We start from the raw sequence: 24,015 nt of genomic DNA on the forward strand, positions 1-24,015 counted from the left end.
AGTACGAGAAGACCTAATAGAAAATGTATGAAAATAAAGAATTAATACAGATCTATTACTGTAACATGAATATTGGATTTGCATATTGCTTAACACTTTAAAACAACATGTATTTGGTTACACAAGTGCTCTCTGTACCATCTGTTCCATTTGTTCACATACCAGAATTAAGCATTTTTCTTTCATTTGCTTTCCTTAAATATAAATTATCCAGCCAACAAACCTGATAGCATCATAAACTAATCTAATGTGAAACTTTATTTTTAAGATCATCCTAAAAACTTAAATATAATGCTGTAGATTGAACAACATAATGTTCCAAAGCTTTCCAGGGTTGTGAAAAAGATCATTGTTGTTTCTAGTGTTCTTTAAGTTATTAATTTGTAGGACAACTTATACCATCGGAAATACACACAACTTGAAATAAACAGTCAAAATCTAAATGAAAAAAGATTCAGACTAGAGACTGAAAGAAGAAAGCAAAATATGTTGATAAATGTACTTTTATTATCAATTCTTAAAAATACATTATATCTACCACAGTGTATAGTGGTAGTAGTACTAGTAGCAGGTAGTGTTGTTTTTACATCTAATTAATTCAAAGTATAAAACAGCTCAACAAAAATACTTACATCCCTGTAATGGCTCGGAAGAAGAGACATCTCAGGTGGCCCTACTGTACAGTTTATAAAATATTACAATTAAGGAAGTTATCAGGTCTATTGTTTTCCCATAAACTACTAAAGTTCAATGTGTATTTAATGTTCAACAGCATGTGATGGCTAAACTATATTGGCACTTATTATAAACATTGGACAGAAACCATGTGTCCAACAGAGGATGCAACTGAGCACTGATTGTTAAAGTGTCTTTCCTTTTTATAAATGCAACTTTAATATGTGGGGTTGATGGAAAGTCCTTGCTGAATATGTGAGGAAAAATCCAAACAGTACAACCGTGCTGCCCTTTGACCCACAGATTGATCCACATGCGTTGGTCCTGATGATTTATGAGTTATCCTGAACTCACCTCTTCAGCGGTGGCGCAGTTAAACACAAAAGGTATCAGGGTCCATACAGTTGGAAGTATTAGATGTTGGTCCTCATCTCTCCTTGAATTTTTTGGACAATGTGTGTGAGGTCCAAACTCTCTGTTAGTGTCGTCAGCAGCAAGCTGTCATTCTGAACCCCCTCCATGAACTCTTCATAAGAAAGTTCCCCTGGGAAAAAAAAAGCACTCTGAACTTTAATTTGCCATGGTTGAGTATTTCCAGCTTTTACTCCGGTCCACTCCCATCTGCCCAACTCCTGAATAAATATTTGGCCTTTGGGCCTTACCATCTCCATTGATGTCAATCTTGTCAAACACCATGTTGGCAAAGTCCTCCGATGACATCGCACTAGGAATCCCATTGATTGCACGAATGGACTAGACATGACACAAAGAAGATCCTGTTAAAAACGGAGACATGTAATTGTTGCCTACAATTCTTCAACCAGTAGATGTCAGCTAAGTGACAGCTACTGGTCTCTGCACCTTGTTTCACTGCAGTTTGTCCCACGCTCCTCTAAGCCGGAAGTGGGCTTTCTAAGCCATATCTCTGCCTGACCCAAGAGGTCTAAGCAGGTGTTTTTAGAACATTGCAGCTTTAACGTGAAGGCTCATGCCCACCTTAATTATCTGAAGCAGCTCCTCGCGGTCGATGTAGCCACTCCTGTCTACATCATACAGTTTGAAGTACCAGCGGAGCTTCTGCTGCACTCCTCCCTTCAGCACCAGGCTCAGAGCAGCTACATACTCCATAAAATCAATGCAGCCGTCCTACAGAAGAAAAGGACATTATGGACATTGTCATGAGCAGAGCAGTGTGGCACTCAATGTATACTCCTGCCACATTCAAGTATGTGCAATTGACCATCAAATTGTGGATTTAGGCCTGTTGCCCACACATTCTATAGCTTATTTCAATGAAATGCACACAGATTTACACCTCCATGAAAAAGAGGTTGCATCCGTCCTGTTTTCAGGTTAGTTGGGTAAGTAGCGTCAATGGGATACGCTCTCTAATAGACTTAGTCTCTCTCAGTCTGATTTGTATTAGCAGAAACAATCTCATGAAAACACTGGCAGGCACTGAGGAAAAACACAGTCACTTTTTCTTTGCTCTTACAATTTGCCGTAGGGAATGAACAGACATGAAATAGATATATAGGTGGAAATAAAGTACATGCAAATAAGTATCAATCTTTGTGTTTTCGATGATGAGGATCATTTTAATCCTTATTTGTTGGTAATAGTAGCAGCAGATAATTAAGCTAAAATATATATTATGATTAGGATCTGGATTGTTATTCAATAATAGCAGTGTTACTAAATAAATAAATAAAGGTAATGAGCACTAAACTTCTGTCTTTTTGTGCAAAGGGTGTATTTTAAAAACATTTCATCGTCATTCCTATTCAGTAAGGATAAAAAGTAAATAAGCATACTTAATGATTTAGCTTTGCTTTACATTAAAATGTGTATATTACCCTGACCAATGATTATAAATCAGCTTACATCATTCATATCAAACGTCGTAAACATGGTCTTAACGTAGGCGTTGGATGTGTCCGACAGGTTCCTCAGACCAAAGAACAGCTTGAACTCATAAAAGGTGAGAAGTCCAGATGGGCACTCGGTCATGAATTTTCTGTACCACTGATGACTCTCACATGCTTGTAGTTCCTCCACAGCCAACCCAGTGCTGTTTCCCATGTCTGTTCATAAAAAAAAAAATTAAATAAATCCTGTAAAATCCATATAACCAGAAAGTATCGCATCCACCGAACATCCCTGCATGGCCAGTATGCAGACTAAAAACAGGCTGCTGTGTGTGTGTGAGCCAATCATCCTTTTGATGTAATCCAATTTGTTAGCCAGCAAAGACTTAACTTAACAATAGACCTCGGAGTAGAAATACATACTAGTGTATTAAATGACACCAGCTATCCCAAAAAATTTAACATTTCTGACTGGCTTTTCTGAATCAAATATCAATTACCCTTGTTTATTAAGTGTCTATGGAGGCATTATTATGCTTGATGAACTCTGCAAATCGTATGGATTCATTATCTATACACTATATTACTTACTATGTGTTCACCCGACCAAAAAAATCTTCCATATTTAGTTTGACTTGTCTCCTTTCATGTAGGATAGATTACTATTAATCTTTCCTTGTGAAAGATTATCCAACACGTCTCTCCTTAGCAAGTATTCTGATTGTTAGTGGCCAGAAGTAAGCCTACTAAGCATATGTTTTCTGTTACTGTGAATATATATTTAAATATTTATCCCCATTGTTGCTGTTTTTTTTAATAATTATTTTTGTTCTCTTCCTGTTTTGTATTATGTACATGCTGACGTAGCAGTATATACTAAGAAATGTGTGTTTTCAATTAGATTGTATGTATCTGCTTTCCTGTCATGTTCTGTTCTGTTGTTTCATAAACACTCTACAGCCATGCTGGCAGCTCTGTACTTGAGGCTCACATAAGCATGCTAATGATACATAGCATGTTGATGTTTAGCATGGATAACGTTGTCCTTTGGCACCGTGTTGGTTTACTGTGTTATCATGCTAACATTTGCTAATTAACCCTAAATAGTAAGTACCATAAATAGGACTTATTGTACGTGGACCTGCTTGGTTGTTCTTTAATGTCAACGTGCCGTCATTGTCTCGGAGGTGAAATGGGAGCGAGCAAAGTGGTCTAATGCTTTTCAGAGGGACTGCTGGGAGTGAAGAATTCGGTCAGTCAACTCAACACTGTGAATGTGTTGCACCTCTGTAACTGCAGACATGGACGTGACCTCAACTGCACAGCGAGCAGGTCATCGACATATAGGAGAAATATTAAGTCAACTCTGAGGTACGTATGGGTAAGTAAACAAGGAAACCAACCATAAAATGCAGCGTTACATTTTTTTTTAAATACACACACATACAGTGTGCTTTGGACATTAAGTTACGAAAGCTCTTTGTGGCAAACAATAGTTAAAACATATTTAGCCATATTCATAAACCTTCTTTCCTTAAGACTTCTCACAGTGATCTATAGCGTCATTGGATTGACGGCACTTAAAGCTCCTCCATCTGCTCTCGTTTACAGTTGCGGCTGCTGGTTTGTTTGACTGGGCCAGGATGTCAAAAAACTGTAAACATCCCCTGTTACTGAAATAATTTGATTTTATGGTCCTCAGAAAATAGAGCCAAAGATTTTGTTCAAGCAAGATGTTACAGCATGATAAAGGTTCTGGTAACTTAATTTATTTTGAGAAAAAAAATCATACTTAAGAGTATGTAGCAGTGGAAAATTGTCTTATTTTCCTTGATTTGAATGTCAGCTTTTACCAATCGATAGATGTTAATGACATTTTGCTTTACTGCTTTTTTGTTTGCTTCATTTATTTTATTGTTGTTGAGATAAGTGAGTTAGCCACAAAAATGTTAATCTGTCATCTCTGGACAGATTTTACTCAGTGGTTCAGGAATGAGTCCTAACCCAGAAATTATTTAGTAATGGTGTAATTCCAGTTCCTCTCAAAGTCAGTTTTTTATGGGTTTTGGGGTTAGATAAAAAAGGTCTGTGGTAGACACAAGTGTAGAATAACGATTCGTTCAACAATACAAAATATGTCAGTAAAAAACCCTCTCATGAATATGGACGCTTTTGAGTGTCTTCAAAAAGATGGTTTCTAACAAGGCTACACAGCCTCGTTGTGTTTTCTTGCACTCATGCAACCGTGGTGTAGTTTGTTTACAGCAATAGTGTTTTTTAAGCTTAGTTTGTCACATTTGGACTTGTACACTTTCTTCACAGCCTAATGGTAGCTTTTCACTTCATTATGTTCAATTGTGAAGATTATCTTGGTGAACAAGAGGGGTTTCTTTGCCACAGAGTTTATTTTTAGCAATAATCCAAGAAACAATGGAAAAATCCCATTAGCTTTGTGTAGGGGGAATCAGTGCGATGCTAACTTCTGGGGTTGGCCTACAGAAATACATCATAGAGTCACCCTATATAGATAATAAATAAACATGCAGAGCAAATGGAAGACTAATATTGTTGAACACAATGTAATGCAACACTATATTAGGTACACATTAAACATGCATACAACACATACAGTACATAGAGCAAGCAACACATTCATAAACAAACATACATCAGATATGCACGTAGGCTCACTGACCTCCCTGTGAACAGTTTCCATTGGAAGCACTCTCTTTGGAAGAAATACTGCTGACACAAATGAAAGCTGGCGTTAAATAAGAATCTGTAAAGATGAAACACTTTGTAACTGCTGTCACCTTAACTGCACGCATTCTTCCACAAAATGAAATTGCTTCTGATATTATCTTCAGTTTTGTTTCCATTTACCTCTCGTCATGCTTGGAATGCAAAATATTTATGGTCTTTCGGTCTTCACTTCTTTTTACATTAGTGTCTATAAACCAATTATCTCTGCTGACTTTGTACTAATTTTGGATTCCTAACACAGGTCAAGGCCTGTGTGGTTTATGGATAAAATAACATGGAAACAAAGGCGTTGGTCAATAAACATATGCTGTATAGTGGTGCATGTATTAGTCTGGCACCAGGATACAGCTATGTTTCTATAAAACACAACACACCATGTGTATCAACCGTGTTCATATGCAATTACAAATCTGCCGTCATTGAATGCGTGTAATGTGTCAAAAACATAACTGAATGAATGCCTGAATAATTCAATTAAGGAATGTCCCAAAGAGCTCATGATGTGCATTTCACAATATCATTGGTAGAGTTGAACTTTACAATATTTTCAGCACTGGGAAGCAGCTGAAGCGCCAAAGGCTCTTGTCGTCACATTCTTCACATTTCCGCCGGCATTAGTTGGCGTGGTGAATTCTCACTGACGACAGAGCGACCGGATGAACCGGTTCGGTTGTCTCCAGGGCAACTGAAGGTGAGACAGACAGACTCGACAGAATGATTGACTGGCTTTCTAGCCAGGTGATTATTTTGTAACCCACTATTATGTAATTAAACCACAAGGTCAAAACTGCTCCTACTTAAACTTGCTTCAGTAATTACTTATTATTAAATTAATAACACTGGTATTTAAATGTAAGTGTCATCTTACATTTACCATAAATCTGATCAAGGAAAGAGATCAATTGTCCTTACTGGATTATTACAATATCAGTAAGATTCACGGATCCGTACAAATCCGTGAATCTTAAAAATAACGTATTGATTTCAAGGTATTTAAACCAAAGTAATGTGATTTTTAGAAAGAGTAAGAAGTTTTAGGTAGTCTATTAAATATATTGTGTCCACTAAGGGCCTGGTGAAAGGAATTAGCTGTTTCTTTGACTTTTAGCCTGGTCTCGTCAGCTGATGACACACCCGAGCCTGTTGGGAGAGCCAGCTAAGACCATCTGAACATGGAGCCCCGTCGCTCCCTTGCCGGCTGGCTGCTCTCCTGTGGCCGACACTACTGCTTATTTGTTTTGGTTGTTTAAGTTAGTGGTATAAATTAATGTCTATTTATTGCTTTTAACTCGTCTGGTCTCCCATTCATGTTGCAGCCCTTGAGCCTGGTCGTAACAATCTATAGTACAATATATGTACTGAATGAAAGTGTACAGACATAAGTTAGTAACTGCAGCTGTAAAATACAAGTAGAGAAGTGAAATGTACAGTATATTCCCTTTGAAATGTATTGCAGTTGAGGCAGAAAATGTAAAGTAAAAAGACTTCCAGGAATAACTAATATAGTATAAATAAATGTACTTAGTTGCTGGTAATATTTTGGTGTAACAAAGCTCTTAATTTTCAGTCAGTGGGCGCTGCGGTAGATTCTCTGTCATGCGTCAGCTTAGTCTGAGCTTTAGATGAGTCTTGATCCTCTTTAACGTCACAGTTATCCTGCTTACGTAGGTCACAGGCTTCAGCATCCTGAAGTAAATGACTCCATAGAGTTCAGCTAATACCTATAGCGATATCACATATTTATAATAAAGATGCAAAAAGGAGATTCATAACAGAAACTTACTGTTTCAACCATAATTAATGAATAACTGAGCAAACACCCAAAGGGATAATTAGGATAATACTAACGGTAAGGCGTCTGACACACACAAAAATAATCAGTCACAGGTAAACAAAAAAAAAAAGAAGACATAACACATTAAAACTTTACTTAAGTAAACACATATCATTATAATCAACAATTTGTACTTAAAGTATCAAAAATACTCATTCTGCAGACTGGGCCCTGTCAGTATTATGTTATTATTATTATTATTAGTTTTGTTGTTGTCATTATTATTATTATTATTATTATTGCAGTTGTTGTTGTGGTTGTCGTCATTGTTATTATCATTATTATAAGTGATGCATTTAAGCAATACTTAATGTGACTTATGTAATGTTTTAGAAGAGGATGGTATAGCTTTTGGCAGTATAATTAATAGTAATGCATCATGTGTTATAGGCTGATTATAGCTTTTGTAATTCAAATCTGGATCATCAGACTACAGCTGTAAGTAAAAAAATAAGGTGGAGTATAGAAGTATAAAGTATAGACATATAGAAGTATAGAAAGCTTATGATGGAAATACTCAAGTAAAGTATTTGTACTTTAGTTAGTTACTTTCCACCTTGTTCATTGTACAATACTGGCGTTATAGAAGTAAAGTATACAGTTTACACTACTTACTTATGACCATAATGATTATGACACATCGACACATTAACAGCAGATATCCATTTTATTTCCCATCAGCATCTTACTTCCTGTTGGTGACTCATACAATGCGAACACTTTGTCTCTTCCCTATTTGTTGCAACTCCTTCCTTCTCATATTTATTATGGTTAGCTAATCAAATTGGCCTGATGTCTCTACTAAATGAAACACTGTTACATACCACAGGGCTTTAGAGGCCAGCTGAGAGCAGGTGAGATTTATGCTGGAATGAGAAAAGGAGAGTCACGGCCTCACCTGTTGGGAGTGTACAAAGACAGGGAGGCGCAGTGAAAAAAGGTGGGCGGGGTTAACTCAATTTTTTTCTGTATGGCCCAAATAGTTAGCAACAAACCATCGGAGTCAGATTTACCTGCTGCGCTGCGGTGCACCTGTCGCGAAACTATCACCTGCGCTTCACCTCGGATTTACCTGTTGATTCAAAATGTGTCAGTAATCCTGCCGTCCAGTTGTATCCACACGCCAACTAATCAATAATCATGAAGAGGGGGGCGTTGAATTTTCTGGGTCGAAAGAATCCGTCTCTTTTCGACACCAATACCAAATTCAAGGACATGGGTGAGTAGCCAACACTGCGCAAGGGGCCCATTGATATAACAGAGAACACGCATTCACTTTAACGAGTCGCTAAAGAATAACACGACCTTTGTACTTAATGTTGTCACGAAGCTCCCATATCTACACGTACGGCGCTGCCTGTTGATCCTAAAGGAAATCTCAACAGTGGTTTAGCATGTTAATGACACGTCCTCCTGAGGCTCATGTAGCTGCGGATGCCATCAATGTCATTCATCCATGAAAAACTTGTTCTCGAATGTTCGAGTCCCTTCTTCTTGGTATGGCTGTGACCTTGCATGTCTGGCTTCTCACTGACCTGTGCTCTGCCCATTCTGTTCACTTACTGTGATTTAGTGTTGCCTCAACAATGCTTTGAGGAAACAAGGGGCTGTGTGTGGATGTCTAGAATCTCCAACCAAGGAAAGCTGGAATAGAATATTTTCAAGATCCAATACTCTGTAAATGGAATTGTGTCTAAAACAGCTGCATTTAGTGTGTTTGTTCAACTGTTTAGACATTGCCTGAGAGTAGATAATGTAAGTATGAGTCATCTTTAATTTCAGGAAAATAACAAAATGATATCCAATGGTGATTGTGGTCTCACCTACAATTAGTGAAAATGACAGATTACTTTTTTTAAATACCTTGAGGGATTGGAAAGTTGTTTTAGTACTTTAAGAACATATCACAGCATATATGCATATCATTACACATGAGTCATCTCCATTTGCTGAGGAAGCCCATGAGATGTGGTTCAAAAGCTCTAGACAAATATAGACAAATATGTTTATTGCCAAACAATAAAAGCAAAGTGTGACATGAAATGATGATATTGCGTAGCGTTCAAGACCAGGAAAAGACATCTTACACCAGGACTTATATTAGGGCAACACCAGACAATATCCACTCTCACATGTTGAGATCAGTTTACAGAAAAACTAACCAGGTGTCTGGTGCATTAGTTCCATTTGATTGGCAAGAGCAGGAAACACAAGAGGGATAGGTTTATGCAAAGCTGCAACTTGAGAGGGAATATTTGTCTATTTAAATGAGGCAGGTGCACAATGAGGAAACTAATACGTTAGACTGGTTCAACACCCCTGACAATTCTTTCACTAATTGTTTGTACTGAGTTCATCCCACAGTTGTATTTGGATTGTAACATGATGGATATACTAAATGCGTAAAGAAAAAACTCTTTGCATTGCTCCCTTGTTTCTAATCTGAAGACCTTTGGTCTCTCTGCAATGAAAGGTGTTGGCATCGATGGCTGACAGTAGATGCAAACTAAGTACTTCTCAATGCCAAGTTCCTTTCATCTGTCACTTGTTGGACAAGCTCGATGACTGACACTGGAAAGAACAGCGAAGGAATGTGCTGCCATTTTTTTTCTCCAACCGACCTCAGTCTAGCAGAGGGGTGTCTCATTGTTTCACATATAGAGTTTGATACGTTCAGTGATTGTGTCTTTGTCTCACTGCTCATTCAACACATCTTTACCTTTTGCCTGATGGTGCTTTGAACTGAACCAACGGACAACTTTCTCACCATTTCCACAAAACACTGGTACACTTATAGAAATACCTCTTTGCCGCTATGACTTCAAAATGCTTCATTGTGCTCTGCTGATTGCACTACAAACAGAAAACATTAATGTCAAGCCGACATTTGTTACACGTTCTTTTGGATAGAGTAAAATTAAAACGTCAAATCCTGAGATCAATTTTCAAAGTGTTGCAAGCAACAGATGGACTCCAATTTGAAAATATGATTAACATTATTGTGTCTTATGCTGCAAGTTGTGTTGTTATAATTAAATTCAGTTACCAGCATAATGAAACTCTCACTTCAACACAACGCTGGAGTATAAACAAGGATGGCAGTCATCTGTTCAGCTTCCTGTAACTATTTAGTTGCCACCAACAAAACTGCCTTTAGCAGCAGATGGGATCTCACAGTAGATCGTTAAGTTCAGTGACACCAACTAAGAGGCCACTTTGGTATGTCATTACCTGCAAAAGGACCAGAATGTACTCATCTTCACAAGAGAAAAGAGCAATAGACACATAGACAAGGTGTGGTTTTGCGTGGTGAAATGTACTGGAGGCTTTCTGAGTTTTTATTTGAAACAGTGAAAAAAATATTTCTGAAAAATAGTCATGAATACTGCTGCTGTCAGTAATTATGTGTATTTATGGTTCTTTTAAATCCAAAGATGTTATGTTTAACTGTGTCTCACACCAACCACATTGTTTGTACTCGCTGGCCAAATCATTCTCAGAGATTTGAGCAGAAATTGAATAGGCTAAAAGCACTGAGTGTATACAGTACAAATCTTTTGCTCTTTATTTTCTCAGACAATGTAGAGCTGGTGCTGGAGTCAGCAGCGATCCCCGAGTCAGGAACTGCCAGTGTGCGGGCCAGACCCACCGTCAATCATCACACTGTGAGTATCTCAGTAAAGCTTCAAGGTGCATGGCCTGAACATATTCTCATTTATCACTCAGTTTCAGATATTAGAATAGCATTACATATGCGTCACTCTGAGCAGTAGTTTACATACAATTGAAGGATTACTTCATCTTGTACTCTGTATCTGCAGAGCTGCACAGGTGCAAATGAACTGATAAAGGACAGTTTAGAGCTTGGCTGTGTTAGAATCTGGGTCATCTTAAACAAGCACAGGGACAGGACAAGTAAATCAATACGTGTTAATCAATAATTTGTAATTTTGTCAGTTGAACATTGACACAAGTTGAATTTCTGTCCATTTTTGTTTGTTTGGGGAGAGTCACTTTTAGTTCTAAAAACTACAATATATCCTCATGCGGGAGTGAGAACACTGACATTGTTCTTTAAATCATATGCCGTAGACTGTGAAAGATGGCATACCTCCTAATGTGATATCATCACAAAATGTCATCCACAATAGAGAATGTATCACCATATAGGTGCATTACATATACTGTATATTAGTACTGTAAAACAAAAGCTAAATCTGCAGATGTATTTTTCAAAAATCAAGAGCAAGGCATAAACAGTAAAGTTCAGGGGAATTCTAAAACTGGAAACTTGAAGTTAAGAGATTACGGCAAAAATTGCAGTCAGTGATTCATACATTTCATAGAAACAGCCACATTTGATGTTGTGTTATTGATGATGTAACATCAGAGGTGGAAAGTAATTAAGTACATTAACTTAAGTACTTAGCTTTGTACTTGCGTAATTTCATTTGAATATACTTTTACTTCACCACATTTCAGAGAAAAGTACTTCCCTTTGTACAGCACTATTTTTCTCTGACAGCTACAATTACTAGTTATTTTTCAGATCTATAGACATATGATATTATTTTACAATACATTGTTAAAGATTAAACCAGTAGTTTCTAAACTGTTTGGCTTGTGGCCCCTTATAAACATATTTGGGGTCGCTCACAGACTAACACTCATAGAAACCATTCTGCAGCATAATAAGCACTTTAGCTTATGATAATCCAAGAACATTTTGCTGATACAAGTTTTGTATTTTTACTAAAGTAGAATTTTGAATTCAAGACTTCTACTTATGATAAAGTATTTTTACATCGTGGTATTGTTACTTTTACTTGGTAAAACATCCCGTGGCCATCAGGCCTCCCATGATGTTATCATGGCGCAGATATAAATAAAAAGCTCAAACACCTCAGAGTTTGGGAGTGTTCGGTGAATGCGTCTGTGGCATGTGTTGTCCGTGGCACACCTAGAAGAACATGGGCAGGACAGCTGCGACTCCTATGACAGATGAAAGTGAGTCATAGTGCAGGGAACAAACAGATGAAAACAAACTGGATCATACGCCATCTATACTGACACGCCCTCGACCTGTAGCGTAGTGTTCATACTTTCCAAGAAGCTACACACAAGTGTCCTGTGGTTATTAGACAAGAGAGAGAAGTGTCATTTGAAGCGTTACATCAGGCAGATCTCCAATTTATTTAAATCTGGAAGACACGCATTTAAAGGACTAAAAAGCAGTATACCAGCCACTTTTAAATCCTAAATTATTGCCAGCCTTATTAATAATGCATTTTCTAAGCAAAACTGGTGCGAGCTTGTTGCTTTAGCAGATTACTCAAAGAGCCTGCAACACATTAATGTCAAGAGATACAGCAGTAAAAATACATTTTGTGTTGCTGGAATGATTGTTTTTTTATTTGCCCTTTCGAAGGGCATATAATCCGTTAATTCTCATGGACTTGTATTGTGTCAACACAGCCTGTGTTTATTTTGGGTGGCCATGACGAGAACAGAAAATCATACTCACACACGCACATACAAGCCCGCAGATTTCCAAGTGACAGCCTGCAATTTTCTGGGCCAGGCCCACGTTAACACTAGGACAATGTGATGAATAAAAGGTGTATCTTACAGTATGAATCACCGAGTGCGCCTAATGAGAAGTATGCAGAGTATACAAATTATCCGGTTTAATCATGTCAAACCTAAGAATAGCCTAAAAAATGCACTTATTTGGAAACAGACATTACAAATGTATACATGTTGTAAATAGATTTTTCTTTCAGAGCACATTTTATTATATTCACTATAAATCATTATATATATATATTTATTCTTTTATAGATTTAACTTGCAATTATTTGAAATTACATCTATACATTAGGTTTTTCATAACACCCAGCCCTGAGAGCCACTAAAGTGAGATGGACTATTCTTTGTTGATGCCAATAATGTAGAAAGTCTTGGACACAGGCTCATCTGTTTCAAGGTACAGTGAGCTCTGCAGTAATTGAGAACTGGTTTGTTCACTCCAGGAGTGAATACTTGCCAGTGCCACTTAACAGGATGTAGGCTCCATGTTATGTATTCTGCTGTTCTTGAACCATGCTCTTTTTCTTGTGTCTCAGATGTTGAAATATCAACATTTTCACAATTTTTTTGTTTTCACAGTTCTTATCAGACAGTTTTCAAGGGATTAACGTCCCGACACCCAAAGTCCCCCTCCTCCCCCCTATCAACGGTCAAAGGACCAACGGTTCAGGTGAGCGTCTACCTATCGCAAATATGTACTTTAAGTTTGACTTGGGAAACACTAGAATTTCATTATTTACATTCTGAAGGTCCCAGATCTTTTGCAGTGTTTTTACTCTGACTCACTTGATGGATCACAGCAATCAAAATGTCTCCGTAAAGGGTTGAAAATACCGGGCAGGTAAATGTTTGTTCAGGTTGTTGCTCAATAACCCTCCTGAATATGTCCAAACTGCCATACCAGATGGCAAGCATATTTACAGAATGGGAGTGTTAGCATTAACAAAGTGGATACCATTCGTTTCATTTTAGCTGTGAGTAATTCTACATAATCTTTGTAATTTTACTCTATCGCTTGTTGATCTGACTTTAAACTAATGCCTTTCAGTTTAGGTTTGGTGATAATGCAATATGATAGTTTATAGTCTTTCATTGGAATCATATTGTGATGAAATCATATATCAAGATATTGTGATACACAATTATGTTGTCTAAATTAATAATAACGAGCACATAATACCTAAAGTTTCTCAGAAAATCTGGTTAATTTCCATTTAAGTGCTTAATTAAATGATGAAATACTCATTACTTTTCATTTGTCAGGTGTTTAATTAACACGAGAATACAAAACCATGTTATTTCATTTTTCTTTTTTTCAGAAAACATGCTATATCGTGATATATATATATATATATATATATATATATGTATATGTTGTTATCGACATATACAAGATTTTTGTATATGGCCAGACCGGATCTCAGCAGTAAACATAATTGATTCTTTATGATCTATAGTTATTTCTACTTGGATAAGATTCAGACCAAGGGGGTTAGCAAGGCGCTGATTTTTTCTGTTGACCACCAGATTTCACTCTAGTTATTCCAGCAGTTATTGCTTGTAATTTTTTTTTTCCATGAACAACATAAAACAAATCTGGACGAGGATTGTTTGAGCGTTTCACACAGTTGGGCGCCTACTTAGCCTGTCAGCGTTTTTTTCAGTAGTTGCTATTTAACATTTCTCACATACTTGTGAACACTTCTACAAATACTTGAAATACTTGAAATATGATAAATATTGTAATTGCTCCTGCTTCACAGTGTACAACAGTGCAGAGCACTTTTCTCAGTTATTCTCTCTTTTCTTTCTTCCCTTAGTTGGCGGAGAGCACTTGTTCAATGGATCTGTTATCTCTGTGCCTGACCTCAGAGAGGAAGGAATATTTGTTCCTCCTCCTCCTCCCGCTATGGCTCCCCCACCCCCTCCAGGGATCCCTTTTATCCCTCCACCAGACTTCATGGGTGACCTGAATAGTCTAAATGTGGCCTCCCTTCACTCTCTATCCATGCCCGATCCTTCCCCGACCTCACTGGGGCCTTTCATTGAGGGGGAAGACTTAACCTTCATAAAACCGCCAGCAATGGCTCCGCCAAAGCCACCATCTACTTCCTCCAGTGGCTCTGTATCATCCGTGCCCATTTCCAGTCCCTCGCCAGCCAAAGTTCCTGAGCGTCCAACATTTTCCCCACCCCTGCCTCCTTCTGAAAAGCAACACAAGAACCCACCTCCAAAACCCATTAGACTGTCCTCTATATCCAACTTTGACTCCCCACCAGAGAGTCCTGCCCCACCTCCTCCCATGCAGACAACCACCCTGTCCACTTTCAATCCCCAAAACGCAGCAAAGCTTTACTATGTTCCTCAGACCTCAATTCTCAGTGGGTATGAAGAGAAAGACACAAGACGCAAGCAGATGTTACTCCTGGAAGATTCTGCATCCGTTAACTCTGTCCCAGTTCTTGCCCAGGTGGATGGAAAAGGCCCTAAAGTGGCTACACCGTATAAACCAGCTCCCAGAATTGTAGAAGAGCTGAAGAAAAACTTACAAATGACCCAACCCTCTCAATCGCCGCCGCTGGAGCCAAAAAAGGAGGTGAAAAAAGAAATAATTTCAGTACAGCCCAAAAAAGAAATAGTTTCAGTACAGCCCAAAGAAGACAAACCCCTCCAGACTCTACAACTGACTGCACTACAGCTGCTGAAACTAAATGGTACTCGGGTGAATTCAGAGCCCATCAAGGACAAATTGGTAAGTTCACCAAATCAAAGTCGCAATTTCAGTCCGATAATAGATCATAAACTACGCAGCCTAAAGAGTAGTGAAACCCACGGGGCACGAGATGGACCTGCAGCGTCCCCGCTGGCTCTTTTATTGGCGGCTAAAGAAAGAGACAAACATAAATCGAGTCACCCTCTGTCGCGCGAAAACAGCGGCAAGATGATTGAGCAGCCTAGTGCAAGCATTCACCCGAGTGACACTCGTCCCAATTCCTTTATTGTCACCCCAAGGTCCAGCTCATTCTCTTCTCTATCATCTCTGGAAAGAATACAGGAGAGTCTAAAGTCTGTCAGTCCTGTGGTCGATACGCAAACAATTAGGGATCCAGTCAAATCCAGCAGTCCTGCTCTAGTCAAGAACTTGATGCCATCCGTCAGTTCAGCTCTCAGTAGGACGGCTGCTTCCCCAAGTACGACCAACCTGGTTGAGCAAAAGATAAAGGCAATGCAAAGCCCCTCAAATTATCAACCCACACAGCCTGAGGAGTTAAGTATGTCATTACTCCCTCCGCCGCCAGAGTTTGATGATTTTGACGGTTTTGACGACATTATGGAGCCGCCTCCTTCTGTCCTTCCACCTGACCCTCCCATTAAAAAGGCACCAACACTAAATGAGATCCCTCTCCCTCCATCTCATATTCCACCTCCTCCCCCAAAACTCCAACCCCCAGCAGCTCCAAAACTCCCACCTCCTGACTTCGACGTCAAACCGAAGCTTCAACCCGTGATAAAACCCAAGTTGGCCCCTGCTCAGCTCCCATCCACTCTTTCACCCAGCCAGGCCACGCTTCTGAGCATCCTTCAAAAGAAGATGTCAGAAATGGACCACAAAATGGCCCCAGCGAACGAGGCAGAGTCCACTTCTGATGACTGGGGCGCCCCCCTGTCCGATGAGGACAATAATGTCCCTGTTGTCCGCAGAGCCGCACCACAGAGCAAGACATTCCCCAACAAAGCAGCAACACTGAATATGCTGGAGCTGGAGAGTAAAGTGGCCAAAAAATATCAGGATACCTCTTCAGTGAAAGTTCCCACCAGGTAAGAGTGCTCAAAAATGAAACCTTGACTTTTCTGAGACAAAAAGCCCAGTCTGTCTTCAAAATCAACACATCATCATGAACGTGTTTTCTTTTCAGCAACGGGACGCAGTCAAAACATCCGTATGGTATGACTTTTACTGTTCGGCCTGGAACCAAGCAGCCCATTACTCTTGTCAGTAAAGGGGATCCGTAGTGAGACAAATGATACTCGCAAGTATGTTAAGAATGTTGCATAGCAATGTTCTACTGAGTTCTGAATGTATTTCTCAATCTTTGGAGAACACACTGTCAAATCGTGTTTTCTGTTTTGTATTATATTTTTGTCTGTTTTTGTTTGGCTGCTGCTGCTTTTTATTCAGTGTATAGGTTCATGTTGCATATGTTGCCTTTTTAACCAAAGCTTGTTATCAGTCTTCGTGCCACATGGGTTATATTCATGAGAAAAATAATATTCAAAGTTATTCATAGCTGGTAAGTGTATGGTGAGTGAAAATTAATCTACAATTCTCTCAACAAATTCCTGACAAAGGTTTTGACAGATATCTCTGTAAACTTGATTTTAAAATACAATAATAATGTAGAGTGCAACTATTGTGGTTCATGCTGCAGTTACATGTCCCATAACTGAAATGATCTTCCACTGTTACATACACATGTAGGTCCTCTGTAACAAAGCCAACAGTTAATTCAGACAAGTGTGTAGCATTGCTTCTCATATTTATTGATCTTGGAAATGCTTTGCGATCTGTAAAATAGTTATTCTTCTGCAGTAAACGTTGTGCCAATGTATCTACACTCATGCTGTACATATCAGTTTATATAAGATGACAAAAGTACCTAGATATTGTATGATGTAGTTTATGTACCTTAAGTTTGTACAATCAAAATATTTACAATGTTGGTTGTAAAGTCAAAACCATACACCAAATGTTTTCCAACAACTAATCCGAAAAATAAATCCAAGCAGTAATTGCATGTTTTTAATAAAGGTCCTTGAGTTTTTTTTAGTGCACAGTATTTAATAATTTGTGGTAGCATCAAGTCATCTTCGTCACAAAAAGACAAAATTGCAAATTACATGGTGCGTTTGGGTGTGCATATGAAAAATAACTGGAATGACAGTTGCACTGTGGCACCAACATGAAGATTTAAATCAGCAATATCTTGAATAAACGTTTCTCTTTCTGTCTTGGGCTATTCAAGTTATTTCAAGATCCACACGCGTGGCAGATCTTTGTCTCAGTTTTAAATCATTTGTGAAATTGATCTAATTTAGTAGGTCATTATATAATACAGTTATTATACATATATCGATATTGACAATAATCACACCAATTCATCATACTATTCAAAATGGTGCAGTAAGTGCTGGTGAAGTCAAAAGTCAGTTTGTGGGTTTATAAATAAATACATTAAAGCTAATAATATATTTTGCTACGGAATTTAGCAATATTTCCAACAGGTAAACTCTAACCCCAGTAGTAGTAGTAGTAGTAGTACACTTGAGTCAACCCTTCGTTCGTAGCTATGACACGCAGACACATTGAATTTGACCAGAGCTAAATAATATTGTATAACTTTAGCTCCTGTGATTGCGTTGATCAAAATAACTCTGCTTGCTAAACTAAAATACTTTCTGTGTGAGCTAACATCAGATTAATTAATGGAAATGTATATGTTTGGTAATACATGTAAGACTGAATTAGGAGAATGTTAAATGAACTGGTGTGCTAATGCTAATCGCTGCTAGCAGGCCAGAATTATGGGAGATTTTCTGCCCCTTTGACGTCATTGGGTTAAAAGGATCCTTCAAAATATGAGTTTACACAAAAGTATGGTAACTGATCTTATTATAGACTTTTTTTTAAACTAAGTTTGATGATGTAACTTAATATTGCCCAATTCATGTTGGTTTAACAGTGGCAATTATAAGCTCATATTTTGATACATACTTTTTTAAATATGTATCCATTACTTACTTGGTTTTCATATAAAATGAGGTTGTTCAATACTGTACCTGGTTATACCGGCAAGGAGAGTAATTCTACAGTTTACTTATCTGTAATGTTTAATCCCTGTTAAAGAAAGATGCCAAACAATGCATGGAAAGGAGAACTTGGCCATATTGAAAATACAAAGTAGAGCAATTCAATTTAACAATCACCTAAATGCCAGTGACCCTCAATATATACATCAAACAGGCCTAACTTGCCAAGAGTTAAAGTTAGAGAAGAGTCCACTCAACCAGCTAGTCCTGAGGCTTGTCTGGACAATACGCCCCAGAGGACAGCCTCTGTATCGTAACAGCAACCCAAACCAAACAAAGTCATGTTACTTTTTCTGGTAAGGTGCTGCCCCATCTACTTTAATGATGGAGGAAAGTCAATGTTCCTGAATTCATGCATGGTGAGCTTAATATATATATATATATATATATATATATATATATATATATATATATATATTATATTATATATATATATATTATATTATATATATATATATATTATATTATATATTATATATATATTATATTATATATTATATATAATATATATATATATTATATATAATATATATATATATATATATATATATATATATATTTATATTGTCAATTAAAATGTACCAAACTGCTATAAAAACAGAAGTAATTTAGCAAACCCAACATAATGAAAACAATAACCTTCCATTATAGCTGGTCTGATTTGAGTAAATTGTATTGGCCACAACACATTGCTCTGGTGCCATGTGCAAATGATTGCTCCAATCAAATCCAGTCCATGTCAGACCACAGATTAGCAACGACACTATAGTCGCTACAAATTACACATGTAATCTTGTTAACTTCTGCGCAAACAGCCCACTTTGTCCCACAGGAGCACTTCCCTCATTTTACCCACAGTGGGTTTATCAATGTACAGTATATGTCTATATGATTTATAGTATGTGGATTATAGCAGCTATTCTCAACCAGCTGGCACCTCTGAGTACAATGTAGTGGCTACGAAGGTACTGCAAAGTGGTTAAAATAAATAAAAGAATGAATCAGTTACTTTTAAGTTAAAATATGCTCAAGAACTCGTAACTAAAACATAAAATGTTTATTTTCAATGACCATTTGAACACCACCACACACCAATCTATGCAGGCAGTGATGGGTGATGGCAGAATAGGTATTTCGGTCATTATGGCTGACATTAGCACACCTATTGCCAGCCTATTAACACTTTTTTCTCATTTATTTGAATAGGTGGTCCGCAGAATTGTTTTAAGAATCAGTATCGTTAAAAAAGTTTGAGAACTACTCATATATAGTAAACTTCACGGACATCCCAACTCTTTCAGAAAAAATAAAAATATAATTCTTCTCATCCCTAATACTTTCAAAATTCCTTTGAATCTTGCATTTGTTAGCATAAAATAAATTCCAGCAAATACAAATAAATGTCAAACTGCTCTTGCTATCAACATTAAGTTACCTTTAATGTAAAATTATGCCATACAAATGGGTTGCCTCAAGTGTAATTACACATGAACATGAAAGACGTGGATAGAGAAAACGTAAGTAACATAGCAGTGCACTGAGGCCAGGACTGGGAGAGCAAATAATATTCTGCACATATGTGGAATACTAAATGACAATGAAACACTTTAATTCATACTTCCCGACTGACAGATTTAACTTTTTAGATATTATGGACACCCCTCAAAAATAGGGGGGGGGGGGGAGAGAAGTAGTCAATGTGTCAAATGTGCTCTTTCCAAGGCGTGTGTGCGTATCTGTGTGTCTAAGAGGAAGAGTTGGGAGCTTCAGCAGCTGGATCCACCGTGTGGTGAAGCACAAGGTGATCCCAGCCGATGGTTGTGAGAGTGTTGGAGCCACCGTGGAGCCAACACACACCTTTGACAAAGTCCTGGTGTCGCCGATCCTTGAGTCTACAGAGGAAGAAAATATGATTACCATTTTAAATTTTTTATTTTTATTTTTTTTTAAATGGTAGAGGACTTTAACCAGATATTTAGTATTTAAGTGCAAAAACTCACATTTCTTGCAGTTCACCGTTCAAAACAACAAGGGAACAATCATCACTTATGGAAGCGAGCAAGGAGGCACTGGAAGAGAAAGAAATTTCAACAAAGTTAAAATTTTGTGGAGGAACAATGGAAGAGCTTATGATAATGTTAGAATTGATTACCTATGTGTAGAGAAGGCAAGTCCATTGACTCTACGGCTGTGGACGCTCTGCATCCGGGCCGGCTCTGTTCCCAGGAAATCCTTCACCGTCACTCTGCCCAGCTCATCACCTAAGGCACAATAAATAAAATCAGAAACGAGGGGACTGACCATTTAATGTATCCGTCAGTCAATAATCTGCTGCTGGGCCTTACCAAAAGCGATGATGCTTCTGTGGTGTGGGTGCCAGGCTACAGTGGTAGGGGAGCAGCTGGGGGATTCTACATCTGAAACAACAATGGCATATAAATAATATTTATAAAAAGATTGTGTCTTGACAAGATGTACTATTAGATTTGTGGGAACAACAGTCACATCAGTCAAAGCTTGTTAAATCAGACAAAGAACCACCACTTGCTAATAATACACTTACCGTCAGCAAAACTCATTACCATGTTAGCAACATTCATTTCAGCACTGCCAACAATCCTGCAGAAATGTCTGATCTGGTCGTTTAAGATGGACATGTTGCTCACCTATTCTTGAGGCTGGTTTGTCTGGCTTTCTCCTGTCCCACATCAGCACACGGCCATCCTGAAGGATGGACGATAACAGGTCAATTTTGATGAAGACAAGTATAGTTTTACAGTTTGTCGTCTGCTCTTTATTACTTATGGACAGCATTTATTAAAGCTTTGTGTTGCAACACAAGATGAAAAGAGATTCATCCTTGTTAATATGCACGTTTCTGTAAGTTGCTCCAAAATGTAGTTCAGGCAGTTATTGAATTGTTAAATGTTGTGTTTTAAACAATGCATATCAACTGTTATTCTGTGTTTTACCTGACCACAGGAGATGAAGAGAGACTCCTCTGTAGGACTGCAAGCAACACAGCTGACTGGCTGCGTGTGCACTGGAGAAACAAACAAAGTCAAGAAACATTGTTAGTTATGTTTATACTATATTTATGAATGAGCTTCTTTTTTTCTTACAACTACTGACATTTCAAAATACAATCTTTAAATGGGGCCATTAATTTTGCAATCCTAATTTGTAAATGACTAGAAAGAACACACTGTATATTTTTGCCAAAACTTTAGAATGCTTCAAATTTATGTTAATGATACTACATTTCAATCTGCATTAAAATGCACATAACCAGCAATTATAGGACACATGCTGATTCTCTTGATAAAAATGAAGTTTTAAAAGATGAGTTTCACCGTTTTAGTAAATCCCCCCCAAAAAATTCTTAGATCTGAATCAAAAGAATATATTTTGTTCTTTAAACCCATTGCAGATAAACAGAAGATACACAAATCAAGGTAATGGTTCTTATGATGGTGTTTTTTGTGTGTGATTTAGCCTTCTACTTGACTTTAGTAAAACAAAAATGACTATGACAAAGTTAAAAAAAACTTTAAATATAATTGGATTGATTAAAAAATAAGAACTACATTCTTTTTTACGACTATCTAGATATTCCGAGTCGTGAGATGGTCCCTCACCATTGTAGGTAGTGACAGCAGTCTCCTGACTGAGATCCCAGACTTTAATTCTGTTTGGGTAAGGGAAAGTGCATTTTGATGAGAAAGGTGTGGAAAAAAAGAAAGAAGTGACAACCAAAACCACAATGCCCAAGTGTAACACGTAATCAATGAACATGCTTCCATTCTGCAACCGCACATGTATGTGTGAAGAGTGCCGTCTTACCGACAGTCCATGCTGCCGGTGACAACACTGTTTGCTCCAGTAACTGGGCTCACGGTGGTGACAATGTGATCATGCTCATGTTTGGTGAAGCGATTCACCAGTAGACGTTCATCCTCTGCCAGTTCCCAGAGCTCCAAGGCACCTGCACAGAAACCAGTCAAACAAAATCACAGTCAAACAAAATCACATTTAAGACCAGTGTTTGATAAATGAATACTATGAATCTGCTTCATACCAGAGTCTGACGCAACAACAATAGCCTTTTCTGATACCCATTTGACATCTGTGACTCCAGTCTCAGTCTGCACACCAGCTTTGCAGAGGTCCTCATTGGGTGCCTGCTTTGGGTCACTGTAGATCCAAACGGATCCCTGCCAGCTCCTGCCAGTGAGGCTGGAGGCACCGAGCAGCAGAGTACCATCTGTGAAGAGAGCCAACAAAGGGGAAAAAAAAAGACAATTTTTTTTTTTTTTTAAAACAGCTATATTTGAAAAAAATGGACTAAACTAAATTATTAAGAGTCATTCTCTAATTTGGCTAGCATCCAATTTACAAAGTAGCAAACACAATTAGCGAAATGCAATTTGTTTGTTAATAACTAGCCACCTGCAACATATAATCCAACTCAGCTGGGCTGCTGTGCCTGTGCACAACTTGTTTACATATATAGATGATTGTTATTCAACATATTTACGGATTGTATGTCCGCCAAATGACCAGAGGCCCCTGGCACATCAGTGCACACAGACTCGGACTAATAACAACCAACTAGCGGCACCACGTGTTTACCTGTGTCACCTTCCACTAGCTGCCCTGTGACCTGACGTACCTGCTCTGTATTGCGCCGAGCTCAGATGCTTCTCCATGCATGCCGGAGCATTAGGGGGGACGTTCCACCGGTTTTCCTTGATCATGCTGGTATCCACTGCACTTTTCATTAGGTGACGTGATCAATGGCTACAGATGAACTTTTCCGAACAACTTTAGCACGTTTTCTACGTTAGCTAGCTAGGCTCGTACTGGCCGCGTGTAGAGACACCGCAGTCTTTGGTTTATTTTGGAAACAAAGATAACACGTTCGCTAAAGTTGTCGTTTGCAGGATGAATGAACGAGTGAGCAGCATCACATGGGGCCGATATGAACAGACACTTCCTGCTCCAGGTCTCTTCTTCTACGGCTGCGTCTCATTCTTCTTCTTCGTTTTTCTTTAGGCGGATTGCAAAACCAGATGTTGGGTGCATACCGCCACCCACCACAGCGGAGTATGTAGAACAGGATCCCTTCACATTGGACACACTGGTTCTCAACCTTTTTTGAGTGATGTAGTCACTGTGACATAGTTTAGCCCGTTTCCGCCACACACAAAAAAAGAGATGAAAGAAAAAAAAAAGAAAATCTCATAATTAGGAGATAATAAAGTCAAAATTATGAGATAGAAAGTCATAATTATGAGATAGAAAGTCATAATTATGAGATAAAAAGTCATAATTATGAGATAATAAAGTCATAATAATGAGATAAGTCATAATTATGAGATAGAAAGTCATAATAATGAGATAGAAAGTCATAATAAT

At 38.1% G+C, this 24,015-nt stretch overlaps 3 protein-coding genes across 3 annotated transcripts; 1 reads left to right on the forward strand and 2 right to left on the reverse strand.

The window, feature by feature from the left end:
* Positions 1 to 1,088: 1,088 nt before the first annotated feature.
* guca1ab.2 (guanylate cyclase activator 1Ab.2) lies at positions 1,089 to 2,757 on the reverse strand (the record flags this gene model as incomplete). Its single annotated transcript, XM_079218422.1, has 4 exons — positions 1,089 to 1,219; positions 1,338 to 1,428; positions 1,672 to 1,821; positions 2,560 to 2,757. The coding sequence occupies 4 exons, from the start codon at positions 2,755 to 2,757 to the stop codon at positions 1,089 to 1,091; spliced, it is 570 nt and encodes a 189-aa protein (XP_079074548.1).
* Positions 2,758 to 8,280: 5,523 nt separating this feature from the next.
* Positions 8,281 to 17,735, forward strand: LOC306737023 (uncharacterized protein; the record flags this gene model as incomplete). The annotated part of the gene is made up of 5 exons (XM_079218728.1): positions 8,281 to 8,359; positions 10,717 to 10,805; positions 13,309 to 13,399; positions 14,550 to 16,548; positions 16,647 to 17,735. The coding sequence occupies 5 exons, from the start codon at positions 8,281 to 8,283 to the stop codon at positions 16,741 to 16,743; spliced, it is 2,355 nt and encodes a 784-aa protein (XP_079074854.1). The 3' UTR covers positions 16,744 to 17,735.
* Positions 17,736 to 20,017: 2,282 nt separating this feature from the next.
* On the reverse strand, positions 20,018 to 23,378 carry wdr77 (WD repeat domain 77; the record flags this gene model as incomplete). Its single annotated transcript, XM_079218408.1, has 10 exons — positions 20,018 to 20,489; positions 20,598 to 20,666; positions 20,750 to 20,858; positions 20,943 to 21,014; positions 21,264 to 21,321; positions 21,570 to 21,640; positions 22,236 to 22,285; positions 22,441 to 22,582; positions 22,676 to 22,861; positions 23,270 to 23,378. 10 exons carry the CDS (start codon positions 23,376 to 23,378, stop codon positions 20,342 to 20,344), a joined length of 1,014 nt encoding a protein of 337 aa, XP_079074534.1. The 3' UTR covers positions 20,018 to 20,341.
* Between the last annotated feature and the right edge of the window lie 637 nt (positions 23,379 to 24,015).

The sequence above is a fragment of the Taurulus bubalis genome (assembly GCF_910589615.1).
Source record: "Taurulus bubalis genome assembly, chromosome: 5".
Classification (NCBI taxonomy): Eukaryota; Metazoa; Chordata; class Actinopteri; order Perciformes; family Cottidae; genus Taurulus; species Taurulus bubalis.